The sequence below is a fragment of the Taeniopygia guttata genome, chromosome 7 (genome assembly GCF_048771995.1).
Source record: "Taeniopygia guttata chromosome 7, bTaeGut7.mat, whole genome shotgun sequence".
In the NCBI taxonomy this organism is placed as follows: Eukaryota; Metazoa; Chordata; class Aves; order Passeriformes; family Estrildidae; genus Taeniopygia; species Taeniopygia guttata.
The window spans coordinates 17,049,158-17,062,728 of record NC_133032.1 but is presented as its reverse complement, the minus strand read 5'-3'; the positions used below and the strand labels follow the sequence as shown (position 1 = coordinate 17,062,728).

General features: G+C 35.6%; 1 protein-coding gene across 1 annotated transcript in view; it reads left to right on the top strand.

The window, feature by feature from the left end:
* The window catches only part of CIRSR (corepressor of RBPJ and splicing regulator), a 20,883-nt gene extending 7,312 nt beyond the window's left edge, over positions 1-13,571 (top strand). Inside the window, exons 8-10 of the mRNA XM_002198996.7 lie at positions 9,057-9,163; positions 10,578-10,663; positions 12,306-13,571. Coding sequence (XP_002199032.3) covers positions 9,057-9,163; positions 10,578-10,663; positions 12,306-13,032 — 920 coding nt within the window. The 3' untranslated portion in view covers positions 13,033-13,571. The remainder of the gene's footprint in view (positions 1-9,056; positions 9,164-10,577; positions 10,664-12,305) is intronic.

Genomic DNA, 13,571 nt, shown 5'->3' with positions numbered 1-13,571 from the left:
CAAGTTCAGTTTTGGTTTTGTTCTAATTTATTCCTGCTTCAGAAAGAGTGAAACAAAATGTCTTGTTTGGAGTCATTCTTTTTTTCAGCACCAGAGGAAATGTTTGACTGCAAATAAATTAAAGTTAAACTCGTGTCTGATTTAGTTGACTTATCTAAAGTCCCTGCTCTGTTTCTTCATAAGGAAAAAGAAGAATTATTAACTGAGATTTTTTTCCTTGTCACATCTTGTCCAATATAGGCTTTTTCTTTCCCATGAATCTTATAAACTGTGATTCTGTCATTTCAGCAGAAGAATAGCTGTCTTTTAATCTGATGTGAAGACTACGTTGTAATGTTCCTCTTGACACATAAAACTGGTTGGCAATTGCTGTGTCAGATTTAGTGTTGAATATTTCGTGTGCAAGGACCAGTCACAGCCTTCAGTTTCCTCCAGTGAAACTGCTTCAGGGCAGAGGATGTCTGTGGCACAGAACTGTGTTCTGCTGTCTTTCAAGATCTGACATACATTGCAGTGCTTCAGCAAACAAAAATAGTTACAATGCCCTTAACTTGGGCATTGATTATTTTGCTTCTGGGACTATTTTACTAATCTAGCTGGTAATTCGTATGAAAAAATAATAATCTTACCATTAAAAAGCACCTATTGAATAATATCTCACCAGTGACTAGAGATTATTTTTTCAATAAGGCAATTTCAGTGGATGTGGTTATCATGGGATAATCACACCCCTGGGGTACAGCCTTGTCTGTAATCTCCCAGGAGTGTAATTATTGCATGATAACTGCACCCCCTGGTGTTGCATTATTTCTATTATGAATTCTTAGTTTTAGATATAAAGTAACTTACTTTGATCATTGAAAACTGCAAAGTAGTGTTAGAATGTTCCAGCTGTGAGGCTTACAGAGACCAACTTAGAAGATTTGCTTCTCCTTTACAAAGGTAAATTAGGCAATCAAAATGCTTCTTTGGACTAAACTGATTTACAGAGTGTTTTACTGATAAAATCCTAACTTTCAAAGTTCACACAAGATGAAAGTATCGGTTGTGATTCTGACTTTATGTGCCATTGTGTATATATGCATGGAGAAAATATGGAATGCATACTAGCAAAAAAAAAAACCAGCTCACTGGCATCTCAAAGTTTGCCTGTTTTTACAATCCTTTCTTATCATTAACCAGGAGCATATGTTGGGGTTTGTGAGGTTTTTTTGTGAATCCTGAAAAGCCATTAAAATGATTGGAACAGAGATCATTAGGTGTCCTGTACAAAGTGTTTTGAAATAATACTGTTATTTCACTTCAGAATTGCCTGTGACTTTCTTAGTCAGGTGAAGTTAGGACAAACTGAATATTTTTTTTCCTTTCCCTTCTTTCCTGCAATCTATCCTGTTCAATTATGGTTTGGGCAGATGGGGGGAGGGATTACTAAAAAGCTATGAAAGCTTGAATGCTTACAACTTTTATTATATGGTTTTTAGAACAAAGAACCCACTATGGATCTTTTCTTTCTTATGAAGACAGGTATACTATCTTAGGAAGTGAGGCTAGTGTCTCAAATTGTATGAACAGCATAGTTAGAAGTGGGAGGGTAAAGTTAAAAGGTGTTCTTGCACTCTTGGCCTATGAAAGCTAAACCTGGAGAGTGCTGGGCATCCTCTCTGCTGTGGACTACTTTGCATTTCTTACAGCTGACTGGCTCTATATAAGATCCATGCCATGAAATTACTAAGGAAAAAGTACTGTAAAGTGCTTAGCATGTTGTGGAAAATTCAGGCAAATAAAGGTGAAAGTCTAATGGAGCAATATGTCTGTGTATCTAATGTCTTATGGTCTAACAAGATAAAGCCACTCTAGGTATAGCTGTGCAGGTGCAGCCTTCTAAAGGCTCATTACCCAGTTCTGGGGTTTGCACCCTCTCTTTTCATCTCCCGAGTGCCCCTAAGCTAACTGTGGGTCTTGTTTCCATCTACCTAAGACTTAGTGTGTTCCACTGATATTAAGCTTTTAGGTGAAATACATTTCCAGAGTAATCATTGAAATTACCAGTCACATGGAGACAGCAAAAAATGAAATCTATGTTTATGTTACATTATGTCTGCATCTCACTGCAGTTTCCCAGTGACAATTACAGCACCTTTTTTCCCAACAGAGAAAAGTCTGCATTGTATTAGGAACACAGGAATTTTTTTAAAATGTTCTTTTGAATTTGTAATAACCAAGAAAAGGTATTTGAATATGTTAACTGTGAATATTTGTATAAATGGTCATCTGTAGAAACATACAGTGTGTGAAACCTTCCTTTATGGTCTGCAGCTGAGACCTTTGATTGTAAACAGTAGGAACCTTAACTAAATCTTCACATAGTTTAAGAACTGTCACATTTTAGAATAATCCTCCATTTATGTTTCAGAAGCCTTGGTGTTTGTTGTGAATGCATAAAATACAGATTCTATGAGAAATCTTGTGCTTAGCATTTAAGCGATAGATTCCAATAGCAGTTTGATAATGTTAAATGGTTTTTAGTACTCCAAAAAAGTAAAAAGGAAACTCAGGTTTCTCTGAAATACCGTATCACAAAAGCATGGCAAATGGCACCAAATTCTGTGCTAAAGTGTTAAATACAGTTAAACTGTAGGCCCACTGAAGGAGAGCTAATTAAAAGCCAGAGGTTTTAGTCATTGATTTCTCTCAATGCCAACTGCAGCAGTTGCTTTGAAGTGTAAATATGGTCTGAATGCACTCATCTCTGAAATAGATGAAAAAATTGTCAGTAAAAGATGATTGATTCTGAATTAGTGGAGGCAGCATGAGTTTACTGTGTGTCATGATCACATAATTTTGATAATAGTTCTTTGTCCTATAGATAAAATAAGTGCCTACTCTCATCTCTTATCACAACCCCAGTAAAAGTTCACAGACTATGGAGTGTGATTAAGCTTGGTCTGTGATTTTTTTTCTATTTTTGCTCAATTTCCATATTAACAAAAGCCACACAAAACCTGGTGGACAGAACAAGAAAGTATATGGATGTATTGACACAACTTTCTATTCTAATTTTAGAGGTACTTTCTCTTTTAAAGCAAAACCTATAAAGCATTGTATCATATGTCTTTACTACCACCCAAAAAAAGGTAACATTCTGCATTCAGAGTATATTGATATGTTGTGTGCTAGACTGAAACCTACCATCAGAATGTTTTCTGAAGCCTAGTTAATTCAAAAGAGGTGGTTTTGTACTCTGCAGGTATTTATTTATCTACTTTTCCACAGCAAAGCATGGCTTTAGTACCACTGTTGTGTAGAAAACCAAATAAATTTCAGTTTGGAGGAGTTACGGCCTCACGTGGTCCAAGCTGCCTATGAGAAAGGATGGTGACAACATGCTTTAGGCCTACTTTGCTATCAAAAAATGTGTAGCAATAAAAGAGAAGCCTTGAGAGTATCTTATCCTTGATTCATAAATTAAGTTTTAAGCATAGTAGCATGGAGTTTACTGACCATGACATATCTGGCAAATTGATAGCAGATACAAAAGTTTGCTATATTTACATTTCATGTAAATTACCTCTCTTACCAAGTTAGGAGAAGTGTGATGGTGTGATGATTGTGATGTTTTTAGATTAAAATTATCACATTTATAAACTAAAAGATATCCCATGCCAGAACACATTTTCAGAAAGAGAGAAAAGCCTGTTCTAAAAGCCATATTCTAAATACTCTGTTTGGATGATAATGCAAAATGAGCAGTAGTTGAAGTAAAGGTAAATAGTTGCAATTAAAATGACACCATGACATATCTATTTTTTCCAGTATTTTCTACTGGAAAATTTTCCATTAAGTTTTATATAGTGTACTCTATTTAATAATGTACTCTATTTAATTGTGTAACAATGCATAGAATAAAAAACAAAACATACATACAACCTTAAATATCATATAGTTCTGTAACTGCAGCCACAATGTAAGTACAACTGCTTGCCGTCATTTCCCCTGCCAAAGATGGCAGTAATGTTTACAGTATTATTGTTTCTTATGTCTTTGCTTTCCATTTATATTCCACAATAAAGATCCATTTAAAACTTGATTGATTGTAAAGAATAATTCATTTTGCTTTTCTGCACTGGTGACAGTATTTTATCAGTAAATTGGGCAAATACTGTCAAGACTGTGTATCATGGGTAGGTGGAAGTAAAGCTGCTATTTTTAGTGATACTGGCAAACATAACTTGATGGTCTGTCCTCACTGCCACTGAAGCTATTGCAGAAAAAGTGGTATTTAATCACAGTTGTTATGACAAAGTATCTTAGCATACTGTTCCCTCATATTGAATAATTAGAAAAATGTGCTTTAGAGGTTGTAATGGAGGCCTGCTAGATGGTATTTTACAGCTGGCATTACTCTCCTAAAGGTGCCTAAGCCTCCTAGAGAAAACATTCTGAAAACAAGAATGTTACATGCACTCTGCATTTAGAGCATCAAGAGAAGTACAGACAGAACAGAATATTTATTGCAGCTATAAGATCTGAGTCTTCACACTTCATTGCATGTTTTGAGTTTCTAGATTGGTACCCCAGATTTTGAGTCAAGTGAGCTAGCTAAATTGTATCCTTAAATAGAATCTTGAACAGAAGATAACAGAGAGAATTAGTGCAGCAAAAATTTCTGTGGAAAGAAGCAGGAAGAAACTGTAACCTCTTTGTGTAACAACACAGTTTCTTGAGAATTACTATAGCCAAAAAACTCCTTTAAAAACTAACTATTTAAGGATGGAGATGTTTTTTTGTGCAAGCCCTTAGTATAATGTTAAGTACCTGTAACTACAGAAAATATAAGTTGTCAGTTGTCTTAATACATAAAAATGGATGTCATATTCACAAGCAGTTAATTACACTATGTGACAAAAAGTTTTTCCAAGACTATGAATTAGTTCTAAAGCAGATAAATGGTTTAGTTTTAGCCAAGTGGCGTCTGGGAAAGTTTTGAAGATTTTTTTTTTCTTTTCTTTTTTTTTTTTTCCTGTCAAAATGCAAATTTCAGAAAATAACCTTAACAGTCATATTCAAAAATAGCAAGGTACTGTATTTGACTTATTTCAGGAAGAATAAGAAACAGATGATCAAACATTTTAACTTTGAACTTATTTTTAGTTTGCTGATGAAAGAATGGTGAGAGACTAAGTTGTCAGAAGTTTAGCAATCAGCTATTTTTATAGGATTCCTGTATCTAAAGTTCTGCCAGCTCATAGTATATCTAGATGTTTTCACCTGTATGAGGTCACAGAGGTAGCTTCTTCACAGGCTGTCTCACAAGTCTGTAAGGAATCTATGAGCCTGTGTGAGGAGTTTGACTTTCATAGCACATAAAAGATTTTTGTGCCTGATATAGGAATGAGTCTTTGCAAGCTGATGGCTGCTGTTCAAGAATAATAAGCTATCATCATAGCCAAAGATTTTAGCCACCTGAGAGCCTCTCAGCTCAGTCTTACCATCTGTTTTACTGTTAATGACTCAGCTGGAGCATAGGGCTGCCAGGTATACCAAGTACTGCTTTCTCTGACAGTCTTGGAGGGTGAAGACACAACCGTGGTCATAAGCTAAAGGCAGGCTGAAAAGATTTACCACTTTGGGTTACCAGGCAACCTGCTGGTATCAAGGTTTAAGCTTTAACTACTTAACAGGGAAGCCAAGGACACTTCTGAGAAGTTGCTTTTTTCAAATCCCTGTTAAGTGGGGTTCAGTTTTTAGGGTTTCTGTTACAGGCTTTGTCTCTCCCATTTACATTAGCCAGGAGGAATCTCCTATGACATTTTATAATGTGGAAATGAGAATGTGATTGTTTACTCACAGATATAGGCATCTTTTAGAATTCTGTGAAAAAGCATCTCAAAAGGAAGCATGTTACACACCTCAATGCTGTCACATAAAATAGCTGCACCCTGGAATCCTGAGAGACCTCAACCTATCACTGGTATTTCAAAGAAAATCAGATCTACTTATCAATATCATTATAATATAAATCAAAAGCAGTCTGTTGAGGTATGGATGGAAGAATAAAGTCACCAAGCATTTGATTCCTTTGACTCCAAGCAAAGGAATTTAATTATGAGAATAAGCATTTTCTTGATTCTTGTTCTGTTGCAGAAAGGAGGTAGTAATAAAGGTTTGCAGATAAGTTGTGCAGCCATTGTCAAATATGATGACTTAATTGAACTTACCAGCCTGAACTTGTAACCAGGTAGAAAACAGTCTCGTTAGACTTCCCATATCAGGATTGTTTTCTCCCTACTGTATCTCTACAGATGTCTTGCTGTCATTGGGCAGCAGAACTTCTGAGAAGCTCAGTGGCATCATTGTTCAAAAAAAAAGTGTGAGCAGCTTCATCTGTTTCATCCTCTCAAAAATGTTAGTTTTCTAAACTGCAAAGATGCCATACTGCAAGGAAGCGTCTTCCATAATCAACTACTCTGAACAACTGCCCATGTCATGGGGTCTGGCTGGGGTCTCCACACACAAGAGTTGTCAGATAGGATTGTGTTTTGACTCTACTTCTATTTATGGGCTTGGTTTATTTTCTGAATCTCATTTCCTAGTGTATACTAAAATCTTAAATTATAGTAAAAATAACATACTTAATAAAGCTTCTTGGAGATTCTTGCATCTCCTCACAAGCTAGGCTGAATCCCTAAATTACAGTTTCACTCACAATTGTAGGGGGACCAAAACAGGAATAATTTATTTCATAAGCAGCTTTTGTCTCAAGTTTCTGTGGGTGCATTTGATGCAGCTTGTATACATCCACAAAATAGGAATAACAGTAGTTTGGTAACTGTCCTTCTCATGATAATACTGCGTTGCAACTAAAATACTGTAGGTGGAGCAATGAATTTCGCATTGACATCATTAATATACGAGGAAACAGATGCACAAAAATCAGTAGTGTTGGGCATTCATTACAAGCTTTCTCTTAAAAAAGAAGAAATTATTTTGCTTGCCTCTTGCCAGTGTTATGCACAAAGAGTACCAAAATGGTTTGTTTCTGGAAAATAATTTTGAATTGCGCTTTTGAAGGCCAGTGTGCCTTCATGTCTCTGTGGTCTCAATTCTGACCATAGTCCTCATAGGGACCCACAAAGTTACAGCTTCTGTCTTGTTTCTTTAGCAAGTCTGTTGTGTAGATTTGGACAAGTTGCATTTAATCACACTAATGAGAACAATTAGGTACTGGATACACACCAAAATATTGTATATACACCAAAATCTGTACAGTGCTGAAACACTGAAGAGGAATACCTAAGAAGTTAAGTTACTTCTGCAGTGGCTCTTCGAATAATAGGGAGGAACTGCCTTTGAATAATAGAAGTATTCTAGGTTTGAATTGGTCAAGCATTTTGATTTCTTTGGTGTGGAGAAATCTTTCATGACTCTATGCTTTGTCTCCATTTGGCTTCCTTATACAGGGTTTTTGACAGAATTGTATGGCTGTTTTATATGGACTGTTCAAATCAAGGCCTGTTCTGGTACCAAATTCTGTCAGTAGGTGTCTGTCTAATGTCAGTTTCTGTTCCAGCCAGAGTAAACTTCGGCAAGCACACCAAGCTGTGAAATTTGAAATATGCCAAAATGTCGACACTAGGGCCTATACACATTCATTAATTGTGAGCTCACAATTACACTATAACACATAAAAAGGAAAACCACTTTGGGTAGAGTACAGGGGGAATGGGAAATAACCCCCTACTTAAGAAGAGGTATTGCATTTGAAAATTCTTTTGCTTGGAAAAATAAGGAGCTTGTGAAAAGGAAGTCATTAACGCAGGGGCTCCTTAAACCATTTCCAAAGTTTTGTTTTAGTTCTTCCTGCTTTACATGTAGACCTGTTTATTTCTGCAATGCAATATATTATACAGGAAAATTAAGAAAAAGTTTACTTCTTTTGAGAAAGTGCTATATTGCTTTTCATATATTTTCTATAGCAAAAATCTCACTTTATTTTTCTATACTTGTCTTTGTTAAAAATCTATGAGTTTTGTCACTCTTCACAACTAAGAAAGTCTTAAGCCACAGAGCAGAATCAGTACATTTAATAAGGCTAATTAATGTTACCATTTACAGTAGTTTACTGAAGTAATAGTGAATGTGTGCTCCATGTACTGATTTACATTCCTTTTAATTTAGATTCACCTTACACAGTTCATTGACAGTAAGGTTAGTGAAGGAACTGGGAAATTAATTTACTGAAAGTGACCTCACAAAAGAGTGAATATTTAGGGTGAAGAAAAAGTACCTAATCAGACAAGTACACGACATTTTGATGATTACAGGGATTCAATTAAAGCATAAGAGTGAGTTACAAGGTTTGTAAATTATGCAGTCAAGTCTGAGTGATACATCCCATATTTTACTCCTTGTTAGATTTTTGGAAAGAAAGAAATCATGTGCCCAATGCCAACACCTACTCTAATGAAAAATATAGCATAGTTTTTAAGCTAATAAACCCAGAAATCTCTGAGGAGATAACAGTCTAGAGGCTATATATATTTGGCAATCCCTAGAATAAATAAGGACATAGATGTTTTTAATGTGTTTTTATATTCCATATGTATTCTTCTAATGTTGCTTTTTACATTGAAGTTCAAAAATTTGTGTCATTATGAAAAATTAGTTATTAGTGACATGTTAGAAGCACATTTTCTCATTGTTTTAAAGGGGAGGAGGTACCTGAGTCTTATTTAATATGCTTTATTTAGATCTCCTGTGCTCTTTTACTATAATAAAAATATATTACTAGACTTATCTAATATATTGTTTTCGACATGACAAAGTTACATAAGAGAATCCCCTTGTACTTAAAGAAAAATGCAATTATTTTCCATTCTGAATCTTCAGACTGCTGTTTTAGAAAATCATATCTGATTATTTGCTCAGCAGAAGATTATTGAGTTGATTTAGCTGTGCTTTTACTTAACAAAGCTTCAACTGAATTCCTACTGTGGAGTCCAAAAAAAGGTAGAGAGATATAAATGATACATTCAAACTGTGATTTTTGTGAACAGGGCCATCAATGCACCCCTCGGAGCTAATAGCGGAGATGAGAAACAGTGGGTTTGCACTGAAACAAAATGTACTGGGGAGAAACTTGACCGCAAATGATCCATCACAGGTAATATCTTTTTACCAGTAAGCTGAAAATGTCTGTAAATCTAAATGTGATTGCTTGTGAATTGTTACTTAATGTTTTCAAATATGCATATCCATAGGAAAGCTGAATAGCTATACTAGTAGAAAAATGTCAAAAAACTTAGTTTTCCAGCTTTGTTTCATACAGAATGGTGAATCATAAATTACTTCTTTTAAAACCACATATAATAAATTAAATCCCTCTTCTGGGTGACTAGAAATTGAATTTTTCATAAAGGGGTGGTTAGGGCTTCTGCTGCATACTTGTAATACAGTGCTGCCCTTTGGATGAAGTTTGAGGCAGTATGCACAAATAATTACTGCCAGGTATGCTATATCTGAAGGGTTTTTTGACTTGATTCACTATTTTTCCAGTTATTTTTTTTCTGGGAGTGAAAATGGTTCAATTGCTTTTACTTAGACTACTCAAAGTGTAGTGCTAATTGAGGTGCTTAAATAAAAGTGTAAAATGAAAGACACACTCCTTGAAGTAACCTTTGTTCATATGGCAGGATGGTCAAACCACTAGTAAAGAGGGGATGACTACAGCTGGTCGTGAAATCTTCAGTAAATCAGTAGTTCATTGTGTCTTCACAGATAGATGAACCTTTGCAAAAGCTATGTACCCCAAAAATGAAGCATATGGGCACTGTTAAATGAATCATATTGATACCAGTATGTTTGCTTTATGTTAGGTGTGCTAGGGTTTCTTTGTAAGAGCTTTTTAATCTTTATTTCTTCTTTTGTCTTCTGAGTATGGCTAAAATTAAAAACATCACTGTGGAGAACTGTGGTGTACCAGATGCACATAATTTGAGGAATTCAGGGTCTTCAAAGTAGTTTTGCTTTGCTGATTGTGTTACTGTATGTAGATTATATGATTACAGTATTTTGCAATGCTAGAAGACTTTGTGCACATTTAAAGACTAATAACACAACAGTGAAGTAGATGTGTTACCCATTTTCCTAATGACTAAACCGAGACAGAAAAGTAATTTGCTTAAATTACTGTGAGTTCGAGCAGGACTAGCGTCTTACCTATTCATCCAAGCATGATAACAATGGAGTGACTTATCCTGGGGAATCGTGGGCTTCAAAATCAGCTCATTTTTATTAACTATTTGAGAAATGTTTCTTTCCCTAGCAGTGATTTTTTCATATGTTGGTAATAATTCCTCTTGTATAGCCCCCGCATTATAACACCTACTCAGCCCTGAGAGAGAATGTCAGGGTTTTTCACTTGGTAGTGGGTATTCTGTTCTAACCAGTGTCTTAGGCTGACTTATATATTTGTGTCTGTCCAAAAATAAGGTATATAGACGCATTTCTAAAACAGAAACTGAAGGAATATATTATTTTTATCTATAAGAACCTAATGTCTTACTGCATTTTTCTAGGAGTTCGTTACAAGTGAAGGAGATGATGATCCGGAAGTTGAATTTTTAAAGTCACTATCAACCAAACAAAAACAGAAACTTCTAAGGTAGGTCTGGTACCTAGTGGAGGGGATATGTATCACCAGTAGTTCTGACTACATCCATGTTTGCCACTGTAACTGTTTAGTGCCATTTAGCACCATCAGTACAGAAGAAAATCAGCTTTGTTTTAACATACACTTGACCATAATTGGCATTATGTAGCATGATTTTCAATCTACTTGTTTCATTTTAATCGAATTTTGATGCCTTTGACTGGGGCTCATTTCCAGTTTAACTGGGATACTGAAATACTAGTTGGTTCACTAGAGGTGCTGTGCTGCTATTTTAAAATACTATTCGGCATTCTGTTGTTTACAGCATCTTCTTTTGTGATGATAAATTCTACGCTTTTGTTCACTGGTTTATAACTTGACAAAGTTTATCTTCTCCTTGTGGCTGAACTGAACCTGACCCTGTACCCCAAGGCCAAGGTTGGCCCAGCTGCTCCCTGGGCTTGTGTCAGGCCTTGCAGCTTACTGCTCCCTGTGGGTCTGAGTTAATGAGGTTCCTGTGCTTTGCTTTTATCCAGCTGATGTTGTGAGCCAGCTGACTTACGGTTTTTTGTCTCTCAATTTGCAACGTGATCCTGAAATAATCTCAAAATGTTTAAAATCGAAAATACTAAGTACTGGCAGGTAGATCCCATAGAAGCATGCAGATAAAATAAGCTTTTAGGATAGAAGATGTCACGTGTGTGGGGAGTGAAAGGGGAAGGGGGAAAAGGTGAACAGCTAAGCAGGTAGTGAGTAGTTACATATGGTATTCACAGTTGTAATAATTCTCTGAAAATAGTTGACATGCTTTGTGTTCCTTTTAAGTAAGGAATGTGTATGTAGTTAGAGTAATATAAAAGATTATTTTTGTTTGAACTTCTGCTGGCCCAACACACTGAAATTTTTATAATCCTTTATATTTTAGAAGTTGAAGTTTAGTAAATATTTGAGTTCTTTAGGGTTTATTAGTCTGAAGGGATTTTTTTAATACACTGGAAGCAGTTTCACTATTCACTCACTGATTTTCTGAGCATAAATACAGAAAGCAAAATAAAAACTACATGAAAGTAGTTGAATAGTACTGAGTGATGGAATATTGTATATTTACAGATAGAAAACATAATTCTAGTTGTGAAAAAAGAGGTTACTGGAAATATCTATATTATTTGTCTAAAGAACTCAAAGACTTACGTTTTAGTCTCAGTTTTCATCATTAATAGAAAGTGAATACTAATTGCATTTTTTTCATTTTCAAAATACCTTTTTAAAATGCACAAACAGAAGCAGCGATGATTTTCTAAAGTCTCCAGAGCAGCCTGGCAAGGGGGAAAAAAGCACTACTGAATGTATTTATTACTAATTACAAGGCCCAAATTGACATCTCTTACTTATCTTTTTGAAAATTAAGGAATTAAAAAATCATATTCCAGTTTTGAGGGAGCAGCTGTAGATTACATACTATGGGTAATGCAGGTTAGAAGTTTTAAAATGAAACTTTGCTAAAAAAGGAAAATAATTCAATGTGTTTTTATGAAAATTAGTGTATTTACTGTGTAGGTCATCAGAAGTAGTGAACTTTGAAAGACAATTACTTTGTAATCTTGTATATCTTAACATGTCTGAGTGTGCCACTCTTTTATTTTGAAAACAAAAGGAAGTTGGATCGTCTAGAGAAGAAAAAGAAAAAGAAAGATAGAAAGAAAAAAAAACAGCAAAAGAAAAAAAGCAAAAGTAAACACAAGAAACATAAGATGAGATCCTCTTCCTCATCCTCCAGTGAGACTTCAGTAAGCAGCAGTGACAGCGAAACTGACAGCAGAGATAAAGCAGCACAAAAGAAGATGGATTCTAAGAAAAGAAAAAAAGACAAGTGTTCAGAGGCTAGCAGCAGCAGCGATTCAGAAGGAAAGGCAAAAACGAGGAAGGAAAAACTTTATGAAGATCTCTCCAGTAGTCACGGTAACAAGGACAAAGACAGGGAGAAGTACAAGCTGTTAAAGCGAGATAGTTCTGCGGAGAACAACAAATGGAACTCCTGTGAGGAGGAAAGAACGTCCACAAGCAGATACCATAGCACGAGCACGAGAGACACTGAAAGAAAGGAGAAGGATAGTAGAAGCCAAAACATGAATGAAGGGAGCAGGAGAAGCCCATGCTCAAATCACAGCAGTTCCAGGCAAAGGCACATAAGAAGAAGTCCAAGTCAAAGCCCTGGTGAAGAGCGGCACAGGAAAAAGGAAACCAGAAGCCCCAGCACAGATACACACAGAGAGAGGGGAAAATGTAGAGAAGGCTATGGGGACAAGTGCAGTAAAGTGGAACACAGAGAAAGGAGCAGACGCAGTAGAAGCAGAAGCAGGGAGAGGAAAAAACATAGATAGTATAGGGGACAGGTATAAACAAGAATTTCTCTGGGTTTTGATTTAATACCTTTAAACAAGGGCTTATTACATACTGCTGTTCATTTTCCAACCTCTGTAACTAGCATTTCCTACATAAAGCCACCAGCTTCAATTCTATCGCGTTGGAATATTTGTAAATTAGGTATAAATGTTAAGGTATTTTTTTACTGTCTAAATATGCTTATTGGCAAATATCTCTTGTACACATGCAGTAATTCACAAACCTGAGTTTAGTATTTAAAAGTATTTAAAAGCAGTATGTGATACTCTTGGTTTCATCCATGATTTCTGTTTAGATGCAATTGTGAGGGGGAGCAGAGAAAGCATTTGAGATAGTTCTGGATAAGATCGCTGCTTTAGATATCAAAGCATTGTCTTGTAGAGGGTTTTGTTTTTTTCATACTGAGACATTTTTCCTAAAGTTCCCTGTAAGAGATCAATTTCATGAGTTAAAACAACAGAGAGACATAGTTCACATAAGTGTATAGCCAACATTTTTTGGCCTCCTGCAGTGTACA